This window comes from Bactrocera tryoni, chromosome 2 (assembly GCF_016617805.1).
Source record: "Bactrocera tryoni isolate S06 chromosome 2, CSIRO_BtryS06_freeze2, whole genome shotgun sequence".
NCBI lineage: Eukaryota > Metazoa > Arthropoda > Insecta > Diptera > Tephritidae > Bactrocera > Bactrocera tryoni.
The window spans coordinates 48370183-48397625 of NC_052500.1; the positions used below are offsets into that span (position 1 = coordinate 48370183).

Genomic DNA, 27443 nt, shown 5'->3' on the forward strand with positions numbered 1-27443 from the left:
TACAAAAACTTGATTTTGATCGCTGCTACTTTGGGTACAAAGTACTTAATATTTTACAGAGAAGAGAATTTCAACGATTTTTCCGATGATAGACGTGAATTCATGGTTATGAATTACTCAGTATAATTATAATATAATGGAATTGAATTTCTTTCCGTTCTTATTTTCGGAAGACGTCGGTCTAATCCTTACTGAAATAACTACGCATTCTGTTTAAATGTTGCTTTGATAACTTTTGAAAAGGAAACTCTGAAAACACATACATCGAAGGTATACGTAGTGTTCTCTGCTTAACTGTACTTTGAATATTAGACAATTTTTAATCTCATAATACGGGTACTTAACTATTCCATACCTCTTCAATTAAATAAATTGGATAACTGGAGGTATCTAGAAACACCTAAATTCTTCTATAACAAACCGTGTACTCAAATTCTCCATTTTGCACCTAAAATAATTATTTTTGGCATCAACTTTACGTATACACTTGCCATAAATTTAATATGTGAAAGCGGCCACGTTGAAGCAGAAAGTCAGTTGGAGAGCGATATGTTCCTCTGTTAGAACATTTCGGAATATTGACGGAAATCTTATTAATCCAGTTTGAATATCAAGAGTTTTTCCAAAGTTGGACAATTAAATATTTACTTCACTCTCAGTTTGCCTTTAGGCAGATACCAATTCAAGACTTCTGAATTGAGAACTTCATACTTCATAGAGTAAGTACTTATTTTATTTTATATTTATTCCTGTGTGACTTTAAACGAGGCGATGCGCTTGAATTCTGGTTGAAAATGAAATTTTAAGGCTAATATTTCCTCGTTATGTTCCAAGTGGAATTACAACAAGTAAGGAAGCGCTAAGTTCGGGTATAACCGAGCATTTCATACTCTTGCAACTTGCAGCGATTAAAACCAGGGAAGTACCCGCAGGTGAATAAGGCCTATTAGTTATATGGGGTTTTCACTCGATTTTATTCATTACAAGCACAAATATGCATCGTTATAAGAAAAATACGCTCTCTTAATTTTATTAAAATAACGCACACATTGGCCGATAAATGCCGTATAAAGTCATTCGAAAATTCAAAAATCTTTATATTATGGTAGGTATGCCTGAGCTAAAGGAAGTATTGACTCCATTCAACCCATTTGTAGCACACAGACTTATTACTATCAGGAAAGGATTCTCTCCGAATTTCATTTATAAACTTGACACTTGACCAATATTTTCGGTAAAAAGTCAACTGGAGGTACTGGGATCCGAATATTCGGTACCTATCAATATTCTCAAACAATATTCTCTTCTGATGGCGTACAAAGTTATATATTTTAGTGGAAACAGCGCTTTTTTGTCTGATTCTGATCTGTCAAAAGTCGACTTTGATGCTAATGCTTAGGAATAGTAATAAGAAATTTTCTGACAAGGTTTTGTTTACTTAAAATGAAAGTAATAAGTAAGCTATGATAGTAAGCAAGGAAAATTGTTCTTACTTTGCCTTTCACTGTAATCCATTAAGTGGGACCCTCAAAAACTGACAGTTATGTAGAAATAACTACAACAGAGTTGCCGCGCTTACACAACCATTATTAAAGTACAAAATAATTTTGAGAAGTATTTGAATATAATTCCAAAGGAGTAATTTTGATCCTCAAAAGTATTTTTAAGCCTTTTCTATTTCTATGAAAAAAAAAGATTTTCTTTTACTGACATAAAAATATGCCTTTTGAATCAAGTGGGCTGCATTTAATGCGATACATGAATCGTCTAAAATTTCTTTCCGCTCTAAAAAATATATCTACAAATAACATTTGTCTAAGTCGGAACTTAAGAAACTTAATTTTACACAAACATACTTATATACTCATACTTATATGTATTGTATATGAATACCCTAAGACAAAACTGTTGCTATTGTTAAAATATACTCGTAGATACATTTATTTGTTGTATTAATTAGTGGGTTTGTTGTTGAATTTTTGTTGGCATAACTATTGTAAGTGTTTTTGCGTTGTTTCTCGTAGTCATTCTTTTTTGTATATGGTATATATGGTATGAAAAGTGTACTTTCACTGCACCTATGCTCGACACTGTTTTGACCTGTAGCTTGTGATGTTTAGTTGTTTAGTGGCATTGCACTTAGTATCACGCATTTGTCAGCGTAAATGTCACCACCAACATGAGCAGATGCGCTACAAAGATCGAGACGGGCGTTTGCAGCAAGGCTGTGGCACGCCCACATTGCTGTATTTCTATTTCCTCGGGATGATAGTTGATGCATTTTTTGGGTCGGCGACGCTTTGCACTCTCCTGCGACTGGCGACGCGCGCTGCAGGCGCCTAGAAAATTGTTTGGGAAATATTTTATTAAAAAGTGTTATGTAATATAGTTTTTAAAATTCCATTTATACCAATAGTACCGGACTCCTCAAGTGGTTCAATATCCAACTGTTTGGAGCCGCAAGGACATAGTGTATCCACCACTAATAGTATCAGATTGCTATGTGGTATTTTTTGTACGCTGAAGGGGCGTTCACAACCGGATACATGGCAATTTGTCAGCTTGCCCTGGAAATGCAAAACTTTTGCTATATTTCTGTAACTTTTGAGTACGAGGAAAGACTACCTTAAGCGGATTGTTTTGTCCACCTTGGTTGAGACGTTCTGGCTGCAGCATGTATAGATCTGTACGCAGATCGCAGCGGCGTGCATGTTGAGGGTCTGGAGAGGCGCGTGGTCCGGTGTGTGGCTTATGTTGCTTAGGGGCTGGTGTTGTGTATTCCTAGTAATAAAGGTAAGACCATTAGGATATTAATTCATATGAATTATACTCAAGCTCAATAATATCGGAGAAATTTTTAAAATACTGCTAGTGTCACAAGACTTGAAGATCTAAAAAATTGGTTTGAATGAGTCATACAAATTTCCCCCAGATTGATGCAGCTGGGTTGAGAGCAGATGAATAGAACTTTATCCGCTCAGGTTACAAACATACAACAGTTATTTTCTGAAAGTCTGAAACTAGAGTACTTAGATATTTCTTACTCCATCCTTCCCATTGAGATAAAGGCCATTCGTTCAGATTATTACCCATACAGGTACGTTGACGACAATTTGGTCTGAATATTTAGGGAAGGAATTAAATTCCTCGTGATTTTCAGAGTAAATATATCTAAGCCTATCCAAGTACCCAGCTTCCTAGCAATTTAAAAAACCTGCTTCAATGGATGACGTACTCAGAATTGGATCGTGAACAATGTTTAGTGTATTTCGTGAAGGGTTCTTATTAGCCTATAAACTACTTATGGTGAGAGGAGCCATATGTTTAAAGTTTCCCTATAGAATTAGAAGCCAACCGAATTCTTCCCGGTTTTCTGTTATCTCCGAAATTCTATATTTCGCAGCGATTAGAACAAGTTAACAAGAACAACGCTAACTTTGGTTGCGTCGAAGCTAGAATAACCATCACGAATAAAAAAGTTTTCCAAACAAAAACTGGGTTTTGATCGTTCAGTTTGTATGAAAGCAATATTAGCTATATTAATTCGATGCCGGTGATTCCGACAAATAATCATCTGCTTGAGAAGAAAGGACATGTGCAAAATTTCAAAGCAACATTTCGAAAAATGAGGGCAGATGGACATGGTTAAATCAACTCAACATGTCACTATGATCATTTATATAACATATAGCATATATTTCGTAGGGTCTCCGACGTTATCTCCTGGGACTTACAAACTTCGTCGCAATCTTTATATACTCTGCCTCAGACAAATCTAACTGTCACTTCCAGAAGGGTATTCATCATCTTTTTCAGCAAGGTTTTTGAATTCACCCCAGATATTTCACTTACCACATCAGCGGTGGTGAAGAACTCATCCATTTCTTCATCGATCTGTGCATTGTAATCCTCGAAAGGTTCGTACTCGTCCGTATATGTGGGTTCTTCAAAGACATCTTCATTATAGGTATAATCATCTTGTGGCCATGCGTTTAGAGGTGTTGGCAATAGCGATAACCAAGTGGCACTCAACGATACCAAATATTTCATTAGAAAAGTGGAGACACGATGTGGTTGTAGTGAAGTGCTTGCAGCCGTGTATGGATTGTCAGAGTCAGAGCAAACGCCTTGATAGTCATTGACCGTGACACGTTTGTAAATGCGATCCTGTACCAAGGAATCCATGATGGTACCATCGATTTGACCGAAAAATTTGCCTGATTGTTCACTTTGCTCGGAAATGATCACAAAGCCGTTGTTGTCCAAAACATAGCAATCAAGATCGTCGGAAGCGCATGTGCGGCGACAACCTGTCATGCCGGTGCACTGGATAGAGAATAATACATTTAGATAAATTAAATTTCTATAATTTTAAGCACAATTGCGTTACTTACGGTTGAGGTTATGTTTATGAAATGTTTCGCCAGCGAGTCCAACTGAAATTGTAGTCCCACGACCGCGGCTATAGCTTTGTGGCCACGATGTTCGACAAATATAGCATGCGATGCGGTTACAAGCGTCGTATTTAGTTTGGGTGCATATCCATTGGCAAAGGGTACACTGTAGACAAAGCTATCTTGTTCGACGGTATGCTGGTCCACGGCGCGTTTGTACCACGGCATATCCATGGCACGTGCGTTATCTTCACTGAAATGGCTGCAAAGAAAAAAAATTCAATATTTGTTATAAATTTAGCTTTATGGGTTAAGAGCTTACGGATCAGGTGAGTCTTCAGGTCTTTTGATGTGATCAATCCAACGTAGTAGACCCGAACGTGTGGCCACAAAAGATGTTGCAACCAAAAACTTTTGATAGCCTTGTCTGAAATTGTATTTAAGAGTTAGATTATATTAGAGATATGTGTTTTTCAAAATATTACGCTCAAGCTGGAAATTGTACAATGGTTATGTGCTGGTTTGACTTTCTTTCTAACTCCAGCTACTAATTGCGATTACCGATGTCGCTCCTTTGTGAGAGCTAAAGCATAAAAGTATGAACGATACGAGTTTTACAATTTTTAAAGCGCTTAGTGGTTGAATTTATCTGTCAGCTGTGGACCCATGACTTCAAGGGTCTCAAATAAGCTATTTGTACAGTAGCAATAAGCTGTTAAAAAAATCTTTTGCTTCTTGATGACATTCTGACTTTTACAACAGCATCCGTTAAATCTCTAGTGATCAACAATTGAATAAAGTTAAAAGCAGCGAAATTCGCAAATGGAAGATTTGAAAATATGCCGGTATTAGTGAATTTTAACAGCCGCTGGTGAGCTTAGATTAGGTTGGGTGAACTGGCAGATATTCGTGAGGCCACTCACAAACTCACTTGAACAGCTAGATAAACCTGTCCATTTTGATGTGCAGAACTCTTAGGTATATATCAAAAAGACCGTTACATATACCAATAACCCAGTAAATATCAACAAGGTAATATCCAGTTAGGCGATCAGTGTGACGATTTGAACCTTCCTAAAAGCAAGTATGTAGTTCAATAGACCTGCATACATTCCACTCAGGGCCGGAAAATTTTCGACACCGCAAAAGTGGTGCTGGCTGACCAACGCATGCTGAGTTCGTAGGAGGCTCATAAATTCGCGAAGACAGGGGCTTATCGGCTATACTGTTTTCAACAAATCCACAGTGAACACAATTTAACAGCCGTAATATACATAGAACACATCGGTGTAATAAAATTTAGCAATCATAAATGGACAGAACTGTTCGAATTCAAAGGCACTGATTGTAGGCAAAATAGCATTGGAGTTAAAAAGAAATAATTTTCAAGCACTCATATATAGACATCGGGATATAAAAGAAGGTAAGTCAATAGCAGGTAAAATATGTCGTTGATCGAAGTAGATTTGGGTAGTTCTCGAAAGCTTTCACTATTTGTGGGAATAGCTTTCAAAGTTCAAAGTTTAGAAAAGCTTCTGTCACAATACCCGTGGTAACTAGCGTAAATATGTAGCTTACAATATCCAACACGTCTCTAGGCAGCATTAGCTTACATTAACATCATTTTCGAAAGCAGCGTAGCTATAAAATTTATTCGATACGAGAATTTTGTGTAATTTACCTCTTTAAAATTGCCATTAAAGTGGCTATTGGACTAGATATTTGTTTTTGATATTTTTGTTTGTTTATAAAATATATATTATTTATGAAAGGCATAGATGAGTAGAAATTATTGCATGTGTAATATTATTTGCATTACACCAAACGCGTATATCCATTAGTTGATTATTTTTATAAGAAATATAGACCATTCAGATAATAACCAAAACAAATTGCCAGAAAGTAAAAAAAGAGTAGGAATACAAATATAAAAGAAATTTGTGCTTTAGTGCATAAAGTTTTTACTTTCAAATTAATAATTATCAATTTAATAAACGCTTTAAAATTATAAATAAAGAATTTGTATTTGTGCTAGAAAGGGTGCTTTTAATCAAATTAAATCAAATAATATTAGATAAAAGGATGTCGTAAACACTCTGCACAGCTGAAAGTTTTTTATTTGAGTTGTTGAGTTGAGTTGAGCTAACTATTTATACTCAATAAGGTTCTATACTTCTACAAAGCGACTGTAAGTCATTCCATTTGATATCTATCCAATAAAATTTCAAGTAAAGTGAAGGCTAACCTGCAGAGTTCGAACTATGTATATGGCCTTCCTGAACAGAAAAAACGATTTCTGTGCACCTATGTAGCCCACGAGTGTTGTCCGATAAGAATTTTCGGGGCATTCAAAAAATCAATTTCGCGATCAACTCGCGGAAAACTGTTTCCATTTATTCCAATAATAAGTTATGCTGCCCACGGCGAAAGCACTGTTTCAGGAGACATTGCTCAAATATGTACCTTTGATATGTCATATTATATTTTTGAAATATATGATTGTTTATATTTAAAAACAAGAAAAAACGTTAACTTCGGCTGCGCCGAAGCTAATATATTCTTCACAAGTGCATTTCTTTTAGTAACTATGTGTAGAGTTTGTATGGAAGCTATATGCTATAGTTAACCGATCTGATCAAATTCTTCGGAGATTACATTGTTGCTTAAGAAAATAATATATACCAAATTTCGTGAATATATATCGTCAAATGAGGAAGTTTGCCATGCAAGCATTTGATTCCGATTATGCAGTTTGTATGACAGCTATATGCTATAGTTAACCGATCTAAACAATTTCTTCGGAGATCACATAGTTGCCTTAGAAAATAATCTATACCAAATTTCGTGAAGATAAATTGTCAAATGTGAAAGTTTTCCATACAATAAATTGATTCCGATCGTTCAGTTTATATGGAAGCTATATGTTATAGTGGTCCGATATAGGCATTTCCGACAAATGAGCAGCTTCTTGAAGAGAAAATGACGTTTGCGAAATTTTAAAACGATATCTTAACAAGTAAGGAAGGGCTAAGTTCGGGTGTCACCGAACATTTTATACTCTCGCATGATAAAGTGATAATCGAGATTTCATTATACGTCATTTACATATTTTTCAAATACCGTATTTTTGTAAAGTTTTATTCCGCTGTCATCATTGGTTCCTAATGTACTATATATGTATTATACAGAGAAGGCAACAGATGGAATTCAAAATAGCGTTATATTGGAAGAAGGCGTGGTTGTGAACCGATTTCACCTATATTTCGTACATGTCATCAGGGTGTTAAAAAAATATTATATACCGAATTTCATTGAAATCGGTCTAGTAGTTCCTGAGATATGGTTTTTGGTCCATAAGTGGGCGAGGCCACGCCCATTTTCAATTTTTAAAAAAAGCCTGGGTGCAGCTTCCTTCTGCAATTTCTTCCGAAAAATTTAGTGTTTCTGACGTTTTTTGTTAGTCCGTTAACGCACTTTTAGTGATTTTCAACTTAACCTTTGTATGGGAGGTGGGCGTGGTTATTATCCGATTTCTTCCATTTTTGAACTGTATATGCCTTAAGAAAACGACTCTGTAGAGTTTGGTTGACATAGCTATAGTAGTTTCCGAGATACGTACAAAAAACTTAGTAGGGGGCGGGGCCACGCCTACTTTTCCAAAAAAATTACGTCCAAATATGCCCCTCCCAAATGCGATCCCTTGTGCCAAATTTCACTTTAATATCTTTATTTATGGCTTAGTTATGACACTTTATAGGTTTCGGTTTCCGCCATTTTGTGGGCGTGGCAGAGGGCCGATTTTGCCCATCTTCTAACTTAACCTTCTTATGGAGCCAAGGAATACGTGTACCAAGTTTCATCATGATATCTCAATTTTTACTCAAGTTACAGCTTGCACGGACGGACAGACGGACAGACAGACGGACGGACAGACAGACAGACAGAGTATAAAAACTGAGGGACTAATTCGTATATATACAGACAGACAGACGGTCATGGCTAAATCGACTCAGCTCAACATACTGATCATTTATATATATACTTTATAGGGACTCCGACGATTCCTTTTGGGTGTTATAAACTTCGTGGCAAACCATAGCATTACCAGACTCTTATACATTAGAGAATGTATGGACTTCAAACCAAAAGCCAAAATATCAAGAAAATATTTTAATGTGAACAAAATATTTTATTCCGCTACCCCAACATACCTGGAGGTATCTTTTTGAGCGGGAAATTTAGTTGCATGTTGTCACCAAGGATGTCAGGTACCTACACGTTGGAAAACGAATACATTATTTTTTGAACACACTGTAGCTTCGCTGTGGGAATGCCCCAATATTTGCAAGAGAAATTTTCTTCTTCTCGTAGACTACGACTGGGTGTGAAAGCGGACGTATTTGCAGTTTTAGCAAATGGAAAAAAGAGAAGCAAACACCGATGATTCGACTCTTGTTTGCGCAAGGGAAATCGTACAATGAAATCAAAGAACGCTTGTAGCATATATACCGCGACTCTTCTCTTTATATCAGCAAACAACTACCGTGGAAGATACGTGACAAAATACCACGATATCGTATAAGCAGAGCGACTATTCTAGGCCCGGATCAAAGGGACGATTTTCCGCTTTTCTTTGACGCTGAAGTTGTGAAGAACTATTTGCAAAACTACACAAATGTCGTAAAAGACAACCCTTTCCATATTAATAGAACCCTATAAGGTTTATGTTGCCTTCGAACAACTAATCGGTTTTAAACGAAAAGTTGGAGGAAAGCTTTCGAAACGCAATATGATTTTTCTTTCACGAATCTAAAAATATTTTGAAAAGGTGTATCTTCAGCATAGATCGAGACTCATTATTCTTGTAGACTTATAAATTCTTCATTGAACTGATTTAGAGTTGCAACCTGGATTTGTTATACCTGTTCTCATTGTGCAGAGTTAAATCAAAAGAGGATATGCAAATTTAAAAGAAAATGAAAGAATAAATGCATGCATCCTTATGCAGCACGTGTTGTCGGACACATACTGTTTATCCTCCTTTCCATTGGACGTTCCAGTTGAATTTCGATCCAGACCATCGGTTACCATAGCATCACGCACTAAACTCTGTACCAAGGTTCGATCGCAATAGTAAGGTTCGGCTTTGCGAGAACCTTGCACGTTATTTAGATGCTGAGCAAAATGGCCGACAGGTGTCACGCCATGCATGGCATGGTGTGGTTGCGGTGGTTTTGGTCGCACCTGTGAGAAATAAAATGGCTTAAGTTAGTTAAAACTGTTCGTAAAATTTTTTTTTTAGCAGAACTATTTTAGCAGACAATATTGAAGGTCTGGATACTGATATTTCTATTCTACCAAAAACTTTTGCTTTTAATTTGCTTACCGACATCCACTTCCAGCCTGGCCGTCCTGCACGTCCCAAGAAATGTAAGACCTGCTCTTCCGGTGAGCCGAAACTTAATTCTTGTTCACGTGAGGCTGAGAGATATTCGCCAGAGCTTTCACGCTCCTTCTCTAAATCGCTAACACTATTGTACTCACAATACACCCAGTCGGGATGTACGCGCCAACTGTCTCCCTTAAAGTACTCGGTCACTGTGGGATAAGAAAACACTGTGAGTGAAAATATAAAGTTAAGGTAAAGTAGAAAAATTGTCGTACCATTTCTGCGCGAGTGCCTTATTTCCTGTTGGGAGACCAATTCGTGGCTGCCATATTTTTCAGGGAGTACAACAGCTAAGGTAAAGGGCGTATCTTCAATAGGTCCATAAAAATACCTAAAATCGATGAGAACATCATTGAATTATTTACGTATTGTATTATCAGATACTTTGCTGGGGCTAGGATCTACCTTTGTGTACGCGCCGTCACTCGTTTCATTTCGTCAAAGTGATTGAATACCGTGAATTCGGTTTCACCCTCCTTGGGCATGAGCATATCATTGCGCATCTGTTAAAAAAACGGTATTTAATAAACTATAAGACTATTTCAATATTATATTCACTCTCCACTTACATCGTATAAGAGATTCTTATTCATTTCGACAATTTCATGCTCGTTGCCCACTTCGGTTTCCGGCAGTTCCAACTCCGTTACGTCGACTGACGTGTACCGCGGCCGCAACTGGTCAATATATTGATTACCATCACTCAGTGGACGCAAATCTGGATGATACAGTACACGCCCATTATTATCAACGATAAACGAATATCCATTCGGTCCCAATTTATGTTGCGGTATCATCTTACGTATCTCCTCGATGGGCACATCGGTGCCAACAACACCGAGTAAATTTGCCACACGCACCGAATGGTTTCGTCTATCGAAGACCGGAGTTGAAACTGTCGTCACCAGCCTGCGCTGGTAGTCAGAGTCGCGCGCCAAGCCACCAGTCTTGCCAGCAACGAAGACTGGACTCCAGTGCACTGGATGATCGGCCTGATACATTATCATGGGACGTGCCATAACCAGCGCATAGTCGATAACCTTTTTGCGTGCATCATCCATATCGTTGATTTGTACGAAGAAACCTTTATTGGAGCAGGCCATTTCATGCAAATTGCTGCGACTACTCGAGTCGGAACCGATAAGGTAGGTGAATATTCGTACGGGCATGTGAGGCCAATTGTATTGTTTGATTATGTCGCTATGCGTTTCCGAAGTACTCTCGGTAATGAGCATAATAGCTTGATTGCATTGACTGCCTTCGCCGGATTGATTGTACTAAAATTATAGATAAACAAAATCAAGACGATTAAAATTTTTTGAAAAATATAATATTTAGTAGTTAGATAAACAACCAACCTTGTGAAGCAAGCTGAACGCATACTCCAGACCAGCTGTGAAATTGGCGGTATTTTCGAGCTTAATTGCTTTTACTGCGGATTTGATTTCCTGTATATTGTCTGGAGTGGCACGTACCATGCGGTCCTTAAAGCACGGAACCGGCGTTTTGACATCCTCCGCAAATGTAATCAAGTTGACAAAATCGTTCTCACCTAGCGTGTCAAGTATGTTAAAAGCTGTAGCCATAGCGAGTTCGAAAGATTTGTCCGACATGCTCGACGAAGAATCCAATAATATCATCTGTATTCCATCAATAGAAAATCAGTTAATCTAACATGTCAAACAAACACAGAAACTTACAATATCTTTTGGTGACGATGCGGCTTGTACGAACCAGTTTTGTGCGCGAAAGTCGTGTATTTGTTTGCTGCCCTTCGAACCCTCGGGTGGCCAAGCAGTGCCAGGGAAACGACGTAAGAAACCAGTTGATGAGCCGAAATATTGCCACGAGAGCGCTGGATCGCGTTCAAGATTGTTTTGAAAGAGTGGATCGAGATGTGCGCTCCACTGAAGTGCTGACTTTACATCAGGCTCGTCAAGCGAGACAGAATTCGGCACTAAAATGGAACTGAGACTGAGATTGACGGGTAATCGCTCGAAACGACGCATAAAACGTATGTCCATATGCCTTGCACCATCCGCCAATTTACCATCCGAGTTGTATTCGTTAATGCGACGCGCATCGTAGTGCTGATTGTTTATTGTCGCGGAAGTACTGTGTGAGTTCTGTGATTCCAATTCGGAGAGAGCGGCCTGTTCGGCGGAGTCCATAATGCGCTGTAAGAAAAGAAAGCATTTAAATTTTAGTAACCGAATAAAGTCAAAATATTTTAAGTTTCTAAAAGCTACTCAAGTAAATAATTATTCAAATATCGGAATATCATAAATTTAATATTTTTCTCATATATTTAATAAGGAGAGTTTATAAAATAAAGATGTATTTTAATAGCGAATTAGACATTAATCAAAAAAAACAAGAAATATATTGAAACAAGTTTACCAAAACGGTAAAAGCGGTAACACAAAGTACGCACAACCTCTCATGTAAGGGTTTTTATTTTGTCTTATAGTAGGGGTAAGCATCGAACTACGGATCTTTAATCCGCTAAACCTAACTTACTCTCAACTTAAGACACTCCCACGGAACCGAGAACAATGGAAAAACACGTGTTCAGAGTTTTCTATCGAACAATAGATAGCCACTGAAGCACGCCTACCCGCTTAATATTTGGGTCAGGTGGAAATCCAGGTCCCTATGTTATCTAGTTATCCACGTATGGATGTCAAGTAAAAGGCTAAGGGTCCACCGTTCTTTAGTTGAGGTTTGCTATCGTTGCTGCCATATAATTATGCTCTTCTTTCTCTCCTCTCTTTTTTATACTCTCGCAACAAAGTTGCTAAGGAGAGTATTATAGTTTTGTTCACATAACGGTTGTTTGTAAGTCCTAAAACTAGAAGAGTCAGATATAGGGTTATATATACCAAAGTGATCAGGGTGACGAGTAGAGTTGAAATCCGGATGTCTGTCTGTCCGTCCGTCCGTCTGTCCGTCCGTCCGTGCAAGCTGTAACTTGAGTAAAAATTGAGATATCTTGATGAAACTTGGTACACGTATTTCTTGGCTCCATAAGAAGGTTAAGTTCGAAGATGGGCAAAATCGGCCCACTGCCACGCCCACAAAATGGCGAAAACCGAAAACCTGTAAAGTGTCATAACTTAGCCATAAATAAAGATATTAAAGTGAAATTTGGCACAAAGAATTGCAATAGGGAGGGGCATATTTGGACGTAATTTGTTTGGAAAAGTGGGCGTGGCCCCGCCCCCCACTAAGGTTTTTGTAAATATCTTGGAAATTACTATAGCTATGTCAACCAAACTCTATAGAGTCGTTTCCTTCAGGCATTTCCATATACAGTTCAAAAATGAAAGAAATCGGATAATAACCACGCCCACCTCCCATACAAAGGTTATGTTGAAAATCACTAAAAGTGCGTTAACCGACTAACAAAAAACGACAGAAACACTAAATTTTTCGGAAGAAAAATGCCTTCTGACATGGCAGCTGCATCCAGGCTTTTTTTAAAAATTGAAAATGGGCCTGGCGTCGCCCACTTATGGACCAAAAACCATTTCTCAGGAACTACTCCATCGATTTCAATGAAATTTGGTATATAATATTTTCTTAACACCCTGATGACATGTACGAAATATGGGTGAAATCGGTTCACAACCACGCCTTCTTCCAATATAACGCCATTTTGAATTCCATCTGATGCCTTCTCGGTATAATATATATGTATATTAGGAACCATTGATGATAGCGGAATAAAACTTTACACAAATACGGTATTTGAAAAATATGTAAATGACGGATAATGAAATCTCGATTATCACTTTATCATGCGAGAGTATAAAATGTTCGGTGACACCCGAATTTAGTCCTTCCTAACTTGTTGATTTCTGTAATTGGCGCTGATAGCTTGAATAATCTCGTGAACTCGTCTCCCTGGTTGTCTATGGGCGGCAGCTGAAGTACTGCTTCGCTTCAGAATGCACGTGGTACTCTTATTGTTGTGAGTCTATACACCGCATTTATTGGTCTGGCATATGTTTTTTTGTCTAGTGCTTGTATCCATACTGGAGCAGCATATAGTATTACTGAGCTCATTGCTTTTGCGATGAGAAGGCGGTGGCTGGAGGGTGTTATAAAATATTTGGTCGAGCAACTATTCAGAAAATGTCGCCTGAGTGTAGGCGTTTGAACATTGTATATACTTATTTAGTGATATATGGTATTGCACAAACTTTTCAATGTCTAGGCTTTGAAAAATTAACCAAAAAATAAACAAATTTTAAACATGAAATTTGTATCTTGACCGTATGACCGCAAGCAGCGGTGTGGCAAATGTTACATAACACATACTTGGCTCTCGAGTTGCTTTACTTCTAGAAGTTCAATAACACTTGTAAAATTATTTGTGTGAATTTGTGTGCTATGAAAAACTACGTCTATGCAATTTTTTCTACTTATATACAAATTTCTTTCAGTAAGGAAGGTATGGATTTTTGCCATTCTTTCCCTGACTTGTGACCCGGTGCATTGGTGAAACAGCTCTTCGTTTTTCTTTAAATGCTAACGCTATGTAATTCATAGTCGCTGGTTCTTCCTTTTTCAAGGAAATCATTAAAAATTATTCCACGCGCATATCAAAATACAGATGCTATAAGTAGTACACACTGCCAGCCGACTGTTACGATTTTCCATGCTATTTTTGCTTTGGTTCGTTGTGTGCGGTGCACTCGGAGGACTAATAATTGGACTTCGGAATGAAATTATAGGACCATGCTTCATCCATTAATACAAATCAACCCAAAAATTCGGCTCTATTGCGCTTAAATATCTGAAAACACTACTCTGAATCATCAACTCGTTGTTGTTTTCGGTCAAAAGTGAGCTCGCGCGGCAGCCACCTTGCACCGAGCTTTCTCATACCCAAATGTACGTGAATGGTATAATGTCCAAGTTTAGTTTAGAGTGCTATCTCGAAAAACTTCACTTTACGGTCATTCAAAATTAGTTTGCGGACTTTTTTGATGCTTTCGTCAGTAACAACCTCTTTTGGGCGTCCACTGCATTCACCGACTACGGTGCTTTTTTCACCGTAGCTGCTAAGTGTGCTGCCTAAAAAACTCAATCTGTCATTATAACTTATTATTATTTCAATAGCAGATGTCACAACAAAATTAAGTAAGAATATTTCGACTAGTGTTATGCCATTCTCCAACTAAAAATTTGGCTTTTGTTATTTCTTAAAAAACTGATAAAATGAATATAGTGTTCTGAATTGCTTCGATTGATTTTATTATAAATATTTTGGACATGAAACAAAATGCAATAACCCAACTAAGTAACTTTAGGAAATATGATGTAATATAGCATGATTGTAATCCATGGATTGATTTTAAAATATTTTGTTAACACGTAAACGTGTGTGTGAATCTGTTTACAGTCATAACTTTGAAATTGTAATTTTGTCTATCTTGGAACCGCCATCAACATCAACAACAATATCAGCCTTGAAATCCAGCGCAGAATCATTTTTGCCAACAGGTTGGACTGAGTAGGCTAATAAAGTTCTCTCTCGCCGAATAAATACCAAACTCTACAATCACTCCCGTTCTACTATGACGGAAGTAAGTTTGTGCATCAAAAATGGGTTAAATGGGGTCAATACTTCGCTGAGCCCCCATATACTCAATACAAAGTTATTCGAACTTCCGGGTGACTTTGTACTACATATATCGGCCAATATTTTTATCATAACAACTGTGCCTAAAATATATAAATTTGGGACAAAACTTGACCTAGTCTCTATGTAACTAATATCAGGATTTCTGAACATCCGGTTGACGTTACTACATATGATTGTAGGTGAGGTACTTTAAAACAACCCAGGAAACGTTTTTTAGCATGTTGCATAATAATAGTTAATAGATAAATTCGGGTTGTTACGACCCAACTCCCATAATGATTTTAGTTTTTCTAACAAACCTTATGCCGAATATGCCGGTCAGAGTATGAGTTATACTACTGTGATCAAATTGACAGATGAATTTTTAATTTTTACTTCGTGTGTTTTTCTAATCGGTAATTTTTTTCTGTAAGTTGGTAGTACTGTTAGTGACATCGATGCTAAATTTCACATCTAAATATTCATTAGTATTAAGGATACGCGTCGTTTTGTAAGGCTCTAAAAGTGAATTCTTCAATTTTTACTTTATCTGAATTTATTGAACAAAGAAGTGCGATAATGCACCATCTCATACTGTATTGGTTATTCGTGATCATTTTGCCACATCTTCAACTAATATCTTGCCGCAACCACCGCATTCGACTGATTTACCTTTGCGTAACTTCTGGCTATTCAGCAAATTCACACGACCACTCCGAGGACACCGTTTTGACTCAATCGAGGATATAAAAGATTAATCGAAGAAGTCTCTGATGGCCATCACGACGGAGGAATTTTCCAACTGGATGGAGAATTCGTTGGCATAAGTGTATTGCAGCGAGAGGGGATGAAATGGGCAAAATTCACCTTTCAATTTGATCATATATATGCATATCGTCACTTAAAATGCAAAATAACGTATCATTAAAAAATTCCAAACCGAGTTTTTTTATTGGTTATGATTCGCCACATCATATTACCTATTAGGAAAAATTTTAAGCTTCTGCCGTCGGAAATACCCAAGTTATATTAAAAATTCAAAGAAAACTTATTGATGATAATGCCGCTCATTGATGATAAGTTTTCTTTGAATTTTTAATATAACTTGGGTATTTCCGTTAAACAAATAACGTAAAAATAACAGTGATTTTTTTTTTGTTTTTACGGAGTTAGCTAGTATTGCACATTTTTGGCGAATGTCATGGACAAAAAAGTTTATACAAGGAAATGGAATTGAACATCTCCAAAACATCGATTTATTCCGATCATTTAGATTAACGAAAGCTGTGTACACGGTTTGTTCCCCACAAATTGACTGACGACCAAAAATTGCTCAGAATCCAACATTCGATCGACGCTTGTGACCGATTATTGAACCAAAAATCACATTTTAACCATTAACCACTCCCCTTATTCCAACGAGCTAAAAAACGCGTTCGACATGCTTTTAGACCGTGCAAAAAGCTGTATTGAAGCAGAAGGAGACTATTTTGAATAAAATAAATTAATCTTGCCGAAAAAACCATTTGTTCCGTTTTAAGTCCTATTTACTTTGGAACGCACCTTGTATATACATATGTATGTATGTATGTATGTTAGAGTGATTCAAAAAAAAAATTTTTTTTTGTCGTTTGGTACTCTAAAAAATAGGTTCCTAGACACCTCTAAGACCTCTTTTTTCATTGAGTTATAAAGTTCATAAGAAAAAAAATTTTTCCCAAAAATAATCAAACTTTAACTGTTAATATCTTTTAAACGTTTGGGTTTACGAAAAAATCATTTTGGACCTTTTTTGTAGAGCATTCAATTACCTACAAAATCTAAGGAACAATATACTTTTTTAAGTAGTTGGAAGCGAGATATAAATTTTTCTATCTGATAATAAGAAAAAATATAAAACTGTATGTAGGAGGACGTTCCCGTTACAATTAAAAACTCATGTTTGGAGAGGCTTTCTTAGAGGTGTCTAGGAACCTATTTTTCTGAGTACCAAACGAAAAAAAAATTTTTTTTTTTTCGAATCACTCGAATGTATGTACTTGTATATAAAAAGTTGATAAAATTTCAATCCTCTGAATGACGTTTCACATATTCAGGTATTTCCCTGGAGTTAATTCTTGCATGTTGCAAGATTATAAAATGTTCGGTTGCACACGGACTTAGCCTTTTCTTCCGATTTGCGTGAAACTATTCGTAAAAAGTCGACGCAAATATGGGCCGACTACTCTTGGTTTTTGCACCACTATAATGCACCGTTAATATATTTCAATGATATTAGGTACCTTAAAGTTTTACAATTATATTATTCCTCACAGAATGAAATCCGATCCTTTCGCCGATGGTTTTCAAGTCCACTCAATATATTAATTTTAGCGGACTTGGTTGAGTTTGTATCACATATATGTGGGAACGAAGAAAGGACAGACTAGAAGTGGGCGAACGTGCGGACAGTAACATGCAACAGTGATCGCTATAGACAACGAGTCGCGACGAAGAAACGACTGACAGTCGACACGCAGACGAGTACGATGCCAGTTGCAAACAGTTTGAGAAACTAAAACTAGAACATTTTTGTGAAACAAACACTTTTATAAAACCAACACTTTTATAAAATAAAAACTTTTATATAATAAACACGAACCCACCCCACAAATTGGGGACTCAACCGGTGGAATTGTGAAAAAAAGGTTTAAAAATCATTTGTTGCGTCAAATTGCGTCGTCAAACGCTATAAAAACATTCAACACTTAATCGTCCGTTATTTTGTAATTGTCAGCGTCGTCAAACGCAGTGCAATACACAAATATATTTCAAGTGTCGGCCAGTGAAAAAAAAAACAAAACAAAAACAAAAAAGCGTCTTCAAACGCTATAAAAATTTCTTAATTGTCAATACTAAAATTCTGGAAAGTTCGGGAAGCGTCATTAATTGTTCGTCGTCATACGAAGTCGCCATTTCAAAATTAACGGCGAAAAAGCAGCTAATGTATTCCATTCGTATGAAATACAGATCCAGCGATAAGTGGTAGCAGCGAATTCGAGTACGAGAAAAAACGACGATCGTGTGGAAAGGAAAAGCAGATTGGTAACGAAGTGTGGCAAACAAAAGAAGTAATTTGAAAGTAACGAAAGGTGAACACGTTGAACGAAGAAGCGAGAAGTCTAACGAAGAAGCAGAAAAGTTGAACAAGTTGAGTAAGCTGAGGGAAGAAGTAGAGAAGTTGAACAAGTTGAATAAGCTGAAGGCAGAAACATAGATGTTGAACGAAGAAGTAAAGAAGTTAGACGCGGAAAGCAGATAAGTTTAATATAAAATCGATATATTTACATTAGGGTGATTCAAAAAATTTTTTTTTTTTTTTTCAATTGGTACTCGCAAAAATAGGTTCCTAGACACCTCTAAGAAAGCCTCTCCAAATATGAGTTTTTAATTGTAACGGGAAGGTCCTCCGCCTAACGGTTTTCAATTTTTTCTTATTATCAGATAGAAAGATTTATATCTCGCTTCCAACTACTTGAAAAAATATCTTGTTAATTAGGTTTTGTAGGAAATTGAATGCTCTAAAATATGGTCTCTTATGATTTTTTCGTAAACCCAACCGTTTAAAAGATATTAACGGTTGAAATTTGACTATTTTTGGAAAAAATTTTTATTTCTTATGAATTTTATAACTCAATGAAAAAAAATTATTATGAATAGATTTTTGGAGAGGCTTTCTTAGAGGTGTCTAGGAACCTATTTTTCAGATACCAAACGAAAAAAAAAAATTTTTTTTCTTGATCCACCTTAATATGCATTGATGTTTGACGATGAATATCTCGTAAACGCTTAACTTAATCGAAATATCATAGTATACCATTTTTATAGAGCAGTAAATTCATTGAGTTATAAAATTTATAAGGAATAAAAATTTTTTCCAAAAATAGTCAAATTTCAACCGTTAATATCTTTTAAACGGTTGGGTTCACGAAAAAATCATAAGAAACCATATTTTAGAGCATTCAATTTCCTACAAAACCTGTTTAACAAGATATTTTTTCAAGTAGTTGCAAGCGAGATATAAATTTTTCAATCTGATAATAAGAAAAAATAGAAAACCGTTAGGCGGAGGACCTTCCCGTTACAATGAAAAACTCATATTTGGAGAGGCTTTCTTAGAGGTGTCTAGGAACCAATTTTGCGAGTACCAATTGAAAAAAAAAAAAAAATTTTTTCAATCACCCTAATATACAATATATGTATATATATTAGGCCGGGTCGATTTGTGGGGAAACCAAAAAATCGCCCATTGCTCTATGAAAATCATATTCTTGGGATCAAAATAAGAAACTTTGCTGAAGGAACCACACGAATTTTGATGTCCCCCAATTTGGGTCGAACTTTTGGGTAGGGGCAAATTTTGAAAAATCCCACTTTGACACATTTAGAGTGCTCCAATCGAGTACAAATGTATGACCGACCCCCACTAACTTTGGACGGCCGATCCACCCATGCCAGTGGCACACCCCCTGGTACTCTCCTGGAGGTTCCCCATACAATCATTTCAAAAAATCACCATTTTTGGCCTTTACATGAAAAAATCGGCTAAATGGCTATGTTTTTTCTTTATTTTTATTTATTTATTTATGGTATGAATTTGATTGTGTTCAAAGTGTACGGACGTGTTTTTGAATTCGCTCCGTGATTCTAATTTTTGCAATAAGTAAGCAAACAAAAATAATAAATAAAAACAAACAAACAAATAAAAAAACAGTGCACACAAACTTTTAATAATAAACATTAACAAATAGTGCACAAAACAAATATATAAAAACAAAAAACAAAACAAAAAAACAAACAATTATGAGTGCTTGAGAGTTCTCTCAATTGCAAAACCGCAGGCATTCCTTAAATGCCTACTTCAGTTTTGTCGAGCTAACAAAAGTAACTCCTGGCAAAAACAAATGTAACGGCGATGATGAGTCATCGCACCGATCAGACGAAAGAGAGACTCAGCAAGCGCAGTCAGCAGAAGCAGCAGTGCAAACAGCAATCGGGGCAACAACAAATCCACTGACAGCAGCCACTATGCAGCCAGCAAGCACCCGGACAGCGAAGGAAAATAAAATGCAAGGTGAGAATGTACCAAGCAAAAAAGGGCTATCAGTTCAGACTGGTATTGATCGCTAGCATTAATATAAAAAGGAATTGAGTCCTATTAAAACAGCGGTCAATACCAAAAAATTTCAAGCAAACACGCCAAACAGTTAAAAAGCCAGAAATTCTTAATGGCAACAGATTTGTCTTATTAAGCAAAGGGCCTAACGACGAAGCAAAGGGTACCACCACGGTCGTGAATGCCAAACCCCCTCCAATCTATTTGCGTGAGCGTAGCTCAAATGCGATTGATACAAAGGGTATCACCACATTCTATTTGCGTGAGCGTAGCTCAATTTTCATATTGTGCCCATGAAAAAAGATAACATAGATGAAACAAAAATTCAAACATACACTGAAAAAAGTTTCATGGAAATTGTAAAATTCCTATCAAATGATAACAAGAATTACTACTCTTACCAACTGAAGAGCTCAAAAGGCCTAGTTGTTGTCATAAAAGGTATAGAGTCTTCGGTAGACTCTAACGATGTTAGAGAAGCACTAGAAGAAGGTGGTTTTAGCATTAAATCAGTAGTAAATATTTTTAACAAGAACAAAGTCCCACAACCAATGTTCAAAATAGAATTGATGCCAGATTCCAACAAATTAAAGAAAAATGAAATACACCCGATTTACAATTTAAAATATCTTCTCCATCGCAGAATCACCGTTGAGGAACCACACAAGAGAAATGGTCCAGTACAATGTACAAACTGCCAAGAGTATGGACACACGAAAGCATATTGCACTCTACGAAGTGTATGTGTAGTATGTGGTGATCTACATCCAACTTCAAAATGTAATCTGTACGTAATCAGCTGCACGTAACCTAAAAAAAGCGCTTAAACGAGGAAGAATCCAATACCGAAATGTAGCAGAAGAAGCTGTGTCCAAATTCAAGCAAGCAAAATTCTCTTTGGAAAGCCCAAAAGTCCCTGAAGCCACCAACTAACTCCAACATGCCTATACGAGACATGGGCGGAAATTGGGCTCGAAGTGACGAGGAAAAGGCTAATTGTTTTACAAATTACCCCAGGAAAAGGTATTTCAACCAAATTGCCCAAAGAACAACTTCGAGTTGTCCAGCTTACCCAACACAGTTAACGAGTCACTCGAGTCTTTTAAGACTTCACCTACTGGAAATTATTAGAATAATAAAAGAACTTAAACCAAAAAAAGTCACCAGGACATGATAATATTACCCAAAAATGCTAATTGAGTTACCAAATATTGCTGTAGAAGTGCTCTCTTCTGCTCTTCAGTGCAATTCTTAATGTCGGATACTACCCTATTTCAAGTGGAAAAAGCTCGCAGATTATCTTGATAGATAAACCTGGGAAAGACTTAACACAGCCGTCTTCATACAGACCAATCAGTCTTCTACTCCTGTCTTTCTAAAATATTTGAAAAAGTGCGTTGGCTTTATCAAAGATGTCTCCTTTCCTCCACGAAAATAATATAATACCAACGCACCAATTCGGGTTTCGTGAAAAACATAGCACGATAGAGCAAGTAAACAGAATTACTAACGAAATAAGAAAAGCATTGAGCAAAGAGAGTACTGTTCAGCTTCTTTATTTCTAGACGTGGCTCAGGTATGTTTGATAAGGTGTGGCATGAAGGCCTTTTGTATAAGATTAAAAACATTCTACCTTTTAGAATTGTATAAAAACATTGGAGTCTTATTTAAAAAATAGACAATTTATGGTAAAAGTGGAGATTTCATATCTGACGAAATGACAGATAAGGGCTGGTGTACCCCAGGGTAGTGTTTTGAGGCCCAACTCTATACATCATATATACTGCAGATCTTCCCACAGCTAATAATATATTGACCTCAACTTTTGCGGATGACACAGCTTTAGTGAGCCGTAACAAATGCCACATAATAGCATCAAGAATATTAGCTTAGCACTTAAGGTCGAATCGAAGAATGGCTAGCCAACTGGCGTATAAATGTAAATGAACAAAAATGCTAGCATGTTACGTTTTCACTAAGACCTAAAATGTGTCCGGCAGTAAAAATGAACAATATTCTAGTACCCCAAGCGAACGACGTAACTTATCTCGGTATTCACCCAGATAGAAGACTTACCATGGAGAAACACATATCTAGTAAAATAACTTGCATGAAGATAAGAGCTGCAAATTTAAATTGGCTTTTAAATAAAAACTCAAAACTTAGCCTAGACAACAAAGTGCTTTTATATAATGCGGCCATAAAGCCGATTTGGATGTATGGCATTCAACTGTGGAGTACGACCTTTGCAACTAATATTGATCTAATACAAAGGTTCCAATCAAAAATGCTTAGAACAATCAACAAATCATGGTACATGCGTAATGAAAATATCCATAAAGACCTCGGTATTTCTATGGTAAAAAAAGAAGTAGAAGACAGCAGAATTAATTATATATCTAAACTCCGAGGTCACCCAAGCCCTTTGGCTAATGCTTTGGTACATTCCTGCGATCACACACGACTTAAAAGAAGAGATATGCCTGCGTACTAAGGAGCGACGTATCACCAAAACAGCTCAAACACTTGCTTGAGCTTGTCTAGTTTTTAAATAGATTTAAGATTTTAAAACTTATTGTTAGGCTTTTAAAACAAAAAGCAGATTCAATAAATAAAAAAAGATATTGCAAAAAAAAAAAAAAATTTATAATAATATCTATCTTTTCTCTTAAGAAATTTATTTAGTCAGAACATATGTAAATGAAAAAAATTAATTTAAGTGAGTTAAAGAAAAGAAACTAATAAAAATTATTGTTTCAAGTCCTTTTAACTTTCAAGTCTGAGCAATTTCGCACGGCTCTCTAATGTCGTCGCCATAACAGCCTCTACATTTTCCGGTATAACCCGTTTGGAAACGCTAGCTAGCAATTGAACATGCCGTTTCCTTCCTTGTATGTGTGATGGAATTTTTGGATTATTAAACGGTGGATCATCTTGATTTAAATATTCTTTCAATGTATCGTACGGAATGCTTCGCGTGAATGGTGGTTCAAATACGATATTTATATCATTCAAATTGATCATTTTTCGTATAACTTGTGCAATTAAAGCTTATATCTGGTTTTTTATAAACTCTAAGTTCCATTGGCTCGTCAACATCGGTTGGATAGCGTAGAATTTTCTTGATGGCACAGTCGCTCTTTTCTTTCCTATCATCAAACAACATTGATAACAAAATATTTTCCGAATGCGCATAATATGAATTATCTTTAATTACTTGATTGACAATTTTGCGTAAACGAGGTTCTAGAAATCGTGACCAACCAATGAACTTGAAAAATAATGCACTGCCGTACACGACAGAGCTGTAATACTTGATATTGAAGTACATTGGCACATAACATTTAATTATAAATTCAACCAGAATTCTTAAATTTGCATCTGGATTTTCCGTTGTCATATATAATCGCAATAATCTAGCGGCTTTGGTGAGCCACCGATAATGTACAATTTTCCCTGGTTTGATGTTAGCCAGGTCCACCGGAACCACGCCGCTAGAAATTGCATGGGCCATGTCGTATAAGTACTTCGAATCGGTGGAAAATTCTTTTTTTTCTGGAGCAGGGGGCATATTTTGCAACTCAATTTTCTGGAAGCCGTCCACCACCTAAAATATATAATAATAAAATAATTAAAAATGGTTGATTATTATAATAAATGAGTGATAGCAATAACTTACCGGAAAAGTTTCACAAGTTTTGATTTGACGGCTCAGTTTTCCGGTTGCCGATCTTGGTCCAGTGCTGGTTGATTTATCCAAAGCTTCAAACAAATGCCGAAACGGAAGTTCGTTGAAGTGTAGAAGGCAAACAAACCAATGCAATGGTCTTTTTAACAGCAATTCGAATCGTCGTATAATTCCACCGTGTGGGCCAGTGTTTGTTGGCTCACCGTCAGTGCATATTCCAATTAATGTATCCAGTGATATATTTTTATCGTTGAAAAAACCATTTAATTTGGTTGTTTTGTATTCAGCGGTTTCATGTTCCAGTCCTACGTAACCAATAAATTCAGAATTGATCTTCGGGCAAACATAATTGTTTCTTGTCTATTGTTAGTTTAGGATCATTTGCGATCTCAAGGGCAAACACAATTGTCTACTGTTAGTTTAAGATCATCACTTAAATTAATTTTTTTCATTTACATATGTTCTGACTAAATAAAATTCTTAAGAGAAAAAATTGATATTGTTATAAATAAATAATTAAAAATAAAGAAAATGCATAGCAATTTAGCTGATTTTTTCATGTAAATCATCAAAAATGGTGATTTTTTGAAATGATTATATGGGGAGCCCACAGGGGAGTTCCAGGGGGTGTGCCACTGGCATGGGTGGATCGGCCGTCCAAAGTTAGTGGGGGTCGGTCATACATTTGGACTCCATTGGAGCACTCTAAATGGGTCAAAGTGGAATTTTTCAAAATTTGCCCCTACCCAAAGATTCGACCCAAATTGGGGGACATCAAAATTCGTTTTAGAGGTATGGTTCCTTCGGCAAAGTATCTTAATTTGATCCCAAAAATACGATTTTCATAGAGCAATGGGCGATTTTTAAATCGACCCGCCCTAATATATATATATACTAGCTAACCCGGCAAACGCTGTTTTGCCATGTACATATATTATTTCTAGGAAACATTTTTTTAGTTCAATAAAAATAACAATCTACTACTAAGTGTGCGGGGATGTACTTATAATCGAAAGCATTATAAACAATGAAAGTATGCTTTATTTAAGTTAATAAATTAATCCTTATTAAAGTAACGAATATATTTTAAATTACGATTTTTGATAGCTTTTTAAATATCAAAAATAATTATTCATATTATCCTATCAATTATGGCAATTGAAAAAAAAAAAATTAATCTCTCAGTGCAATAGAGTGTACAATATTCTTGGTTAGTCCGTCTTTAGCCAACACAAACAAACTGGAGGGGTTTCCCACGCGAGAACATGCCACATATAGTTGTCCGTGGGAAATGCATGGTGTTTCCAAATCTAAGCCACATAAGGCCAATGCGATGTCATTTTTGGAACGTATCTCGGCCAGAAGTAACGAAATAAGGAATGTTTTGCCAGTTCCACCTGGTGCATCCAAAAAAAAGAACCCTCCTTGTCCTGCTGAAACTGCCAGCATGATGCGGTCGTAAATAATTTTTTGTTCGTCATTTAGTAGTGGAACATTGCGTCTAACAATGCCTGCGATTTCTACAGTATCGTACTGTAGTTCACGATTGATATCTGTGTTGAGTAAATCAGATGCACTTCGATTCGGTGAGCTCATACCGAAATGACTGATTGGCAAATTCACAATAGCAATGCAAAGATCCTCGATAGCAATAAATGTTTCATTGTACATTGCATCTCTGAATGATATCGTTAGATCATTGCGCCTTGTACGATGTCGATACAATATATCATCAGTCATTGAATCTTTGTGATTATCCGACAACATTTGTGCTCGGGCCGGGAAACATGTAGTCAGTACTATAGCAAATAGTCGACGAATTTGTGATCCTGTGCAGTTTAATGTTGCTTCAGCAAGCGTACTGTCCCAATGATTGTCGTCTTCTAGCAAGCCAAGAGCAAGGCATGCATCTTTATACGTAGGGTACTGTTGTCCATCTACCTTACGTATATCTTGAAATGACAATGACCCGGTGACATTAACCACCAATAGTCGCAGGTAAAAGCACTCAGTCTGCCTTGGATTGACTGTATATACACGACCCAAAGTAATTGATTTAAATAAACCGGGGTGCGCATCAACTGGTGTCCCTTGCTTGCGGGGTATCCATTTTTTATTTTTTTTGTGGGCCCATGTAAAATACCGTGGAACTTCAGAGTAGAGAAGTGTTTGTGCGAAGGCACTAAAAGCATCCGCACGATTGCACAGTTCAAAAAATTCGGTCAGCGTAGTTTTTGGTGGATTTATAGCACGATCAAGCACTGTATCGTTCGTGAAATATACGCGCTGGCCGTTTTCAAGGTGGACAGCTAATTGGATAACTGCTGGATCCCGTTCAAGAATTGGGAAACCGAATATACGCCAGACAGCTTCATTGGAACTGACATACCGGCCAATTTGGTAATTCGTAATTTCATCATTTTGATTCAACGGAAGAGAATGTACATTAGTATTTTCAATTTTAAATACAGCCATATCACTCCCTTTATTCACATATTTGCAAATATATTTGATACTCTTCACCGAACTGCATGACATGACATTAATATGAGCATTGAATGTTTTGCTTAGCAGATGTGAATATGATATCACCCAACGATTGTCAATGTAGATGTCTGCGTTGCTGATAGCTTTAATGAAAGATTGTCCGCCATTTTCGGTACTTCTTCGACGATATATTGGATATCCGTCAACATGCGTGACCGTATCGTTAGTAAAATCTTTAGGAAATGGCCGTTGTTGACGGGAGCTTACAACACGTGTTTATTTACATGATATCACTTAATAAACTGAGAGTTAAAACTGTCTTTGTCAGATTAATAAATTGTAAATAAATAATTATTGCACTGGAAATCAATGATAAATTTATGATGACAGTAAAATTAACATGAGAGTTGCACAGAAAAATTAAAGAAATAGGTATAACAGTGACTGCTACGATTGATACACAAATAAAACCAAAAAAAATGGCTGAAAAATGTATAGTGAGTAAGACAGGAGATCGGCATCGTCCTCATCCCTACTCTCATAATTAATAAAACTTGAAATTATGAACTATGAATAAGAATTTATCGTACTACAATTGTAATATTCAATTGCCATCTTGCAACCCTATTGCGGATATG

At 36.6% G+C, this 27443-nt stretch overlaps 1 protein-coding gene across 1 annotated transcript; it reads right to left on the reverse strand.

The window, feature by feature from the left end:
• Window positions 1–1242: 1242 nt before the first annotated feature.
• LOC120768740 (voltage-dependent calcium channel subunit alpha-2/delta-3) lies at window positions 1243–26085 on the reverse strand. The gene is made up of 15 exons (XM_040095512.1): window positions 25576–26085; window positions 11544–12020; window positions 11202–11483; window positions 10413–11120; window positions 10249–10346; window positions 10059–10174; window positions 9781–9992; window positions 9424–9638; window positions 6076–6108; window positions 4717–4821; window positions 4395–4656; window positions 3853–4326; window positions 2626–2781; window positions 2411–2567; window positions 1243–2339 (listed from the first exon to the last, which is right to left on the reverse strand). Exons 1-15 carry the CDS (start codon window positions 26083–26085, stop codon window positions 2146–2148), a joined length of 3999 nt encoding a protein of 1332 aa, XP_039951446.1. The 3' UTR covers window positions 1243–2145.
• Window positions 26086–27443: the final 1358 nt, after the last annotated feature.

Bases quoted from the DNA above. Each gene is read 5' to 3' on its own strand.
- LOC120768740 (XM_040095512.1), bottom strand. From the start codon at position 26,085: ATGTTGTCGGATAATCACAAAGATTCAATGACTGATGATATATTGTAT. The intron at 11,484-11,543 runs GTAAGTTTCTGT...GATGGAATACAG, and splicing joins CATCGTCACCAAAAGATATT to ATGATATTATTGGATTCTTC. The intron at 9,993-10,058 runs GTACGACAATTT...CTTATCCCACAG, and splicing joins AAGGCACTCGCGCAGAAATG to TGACCGAGTACTTTAAGGGA.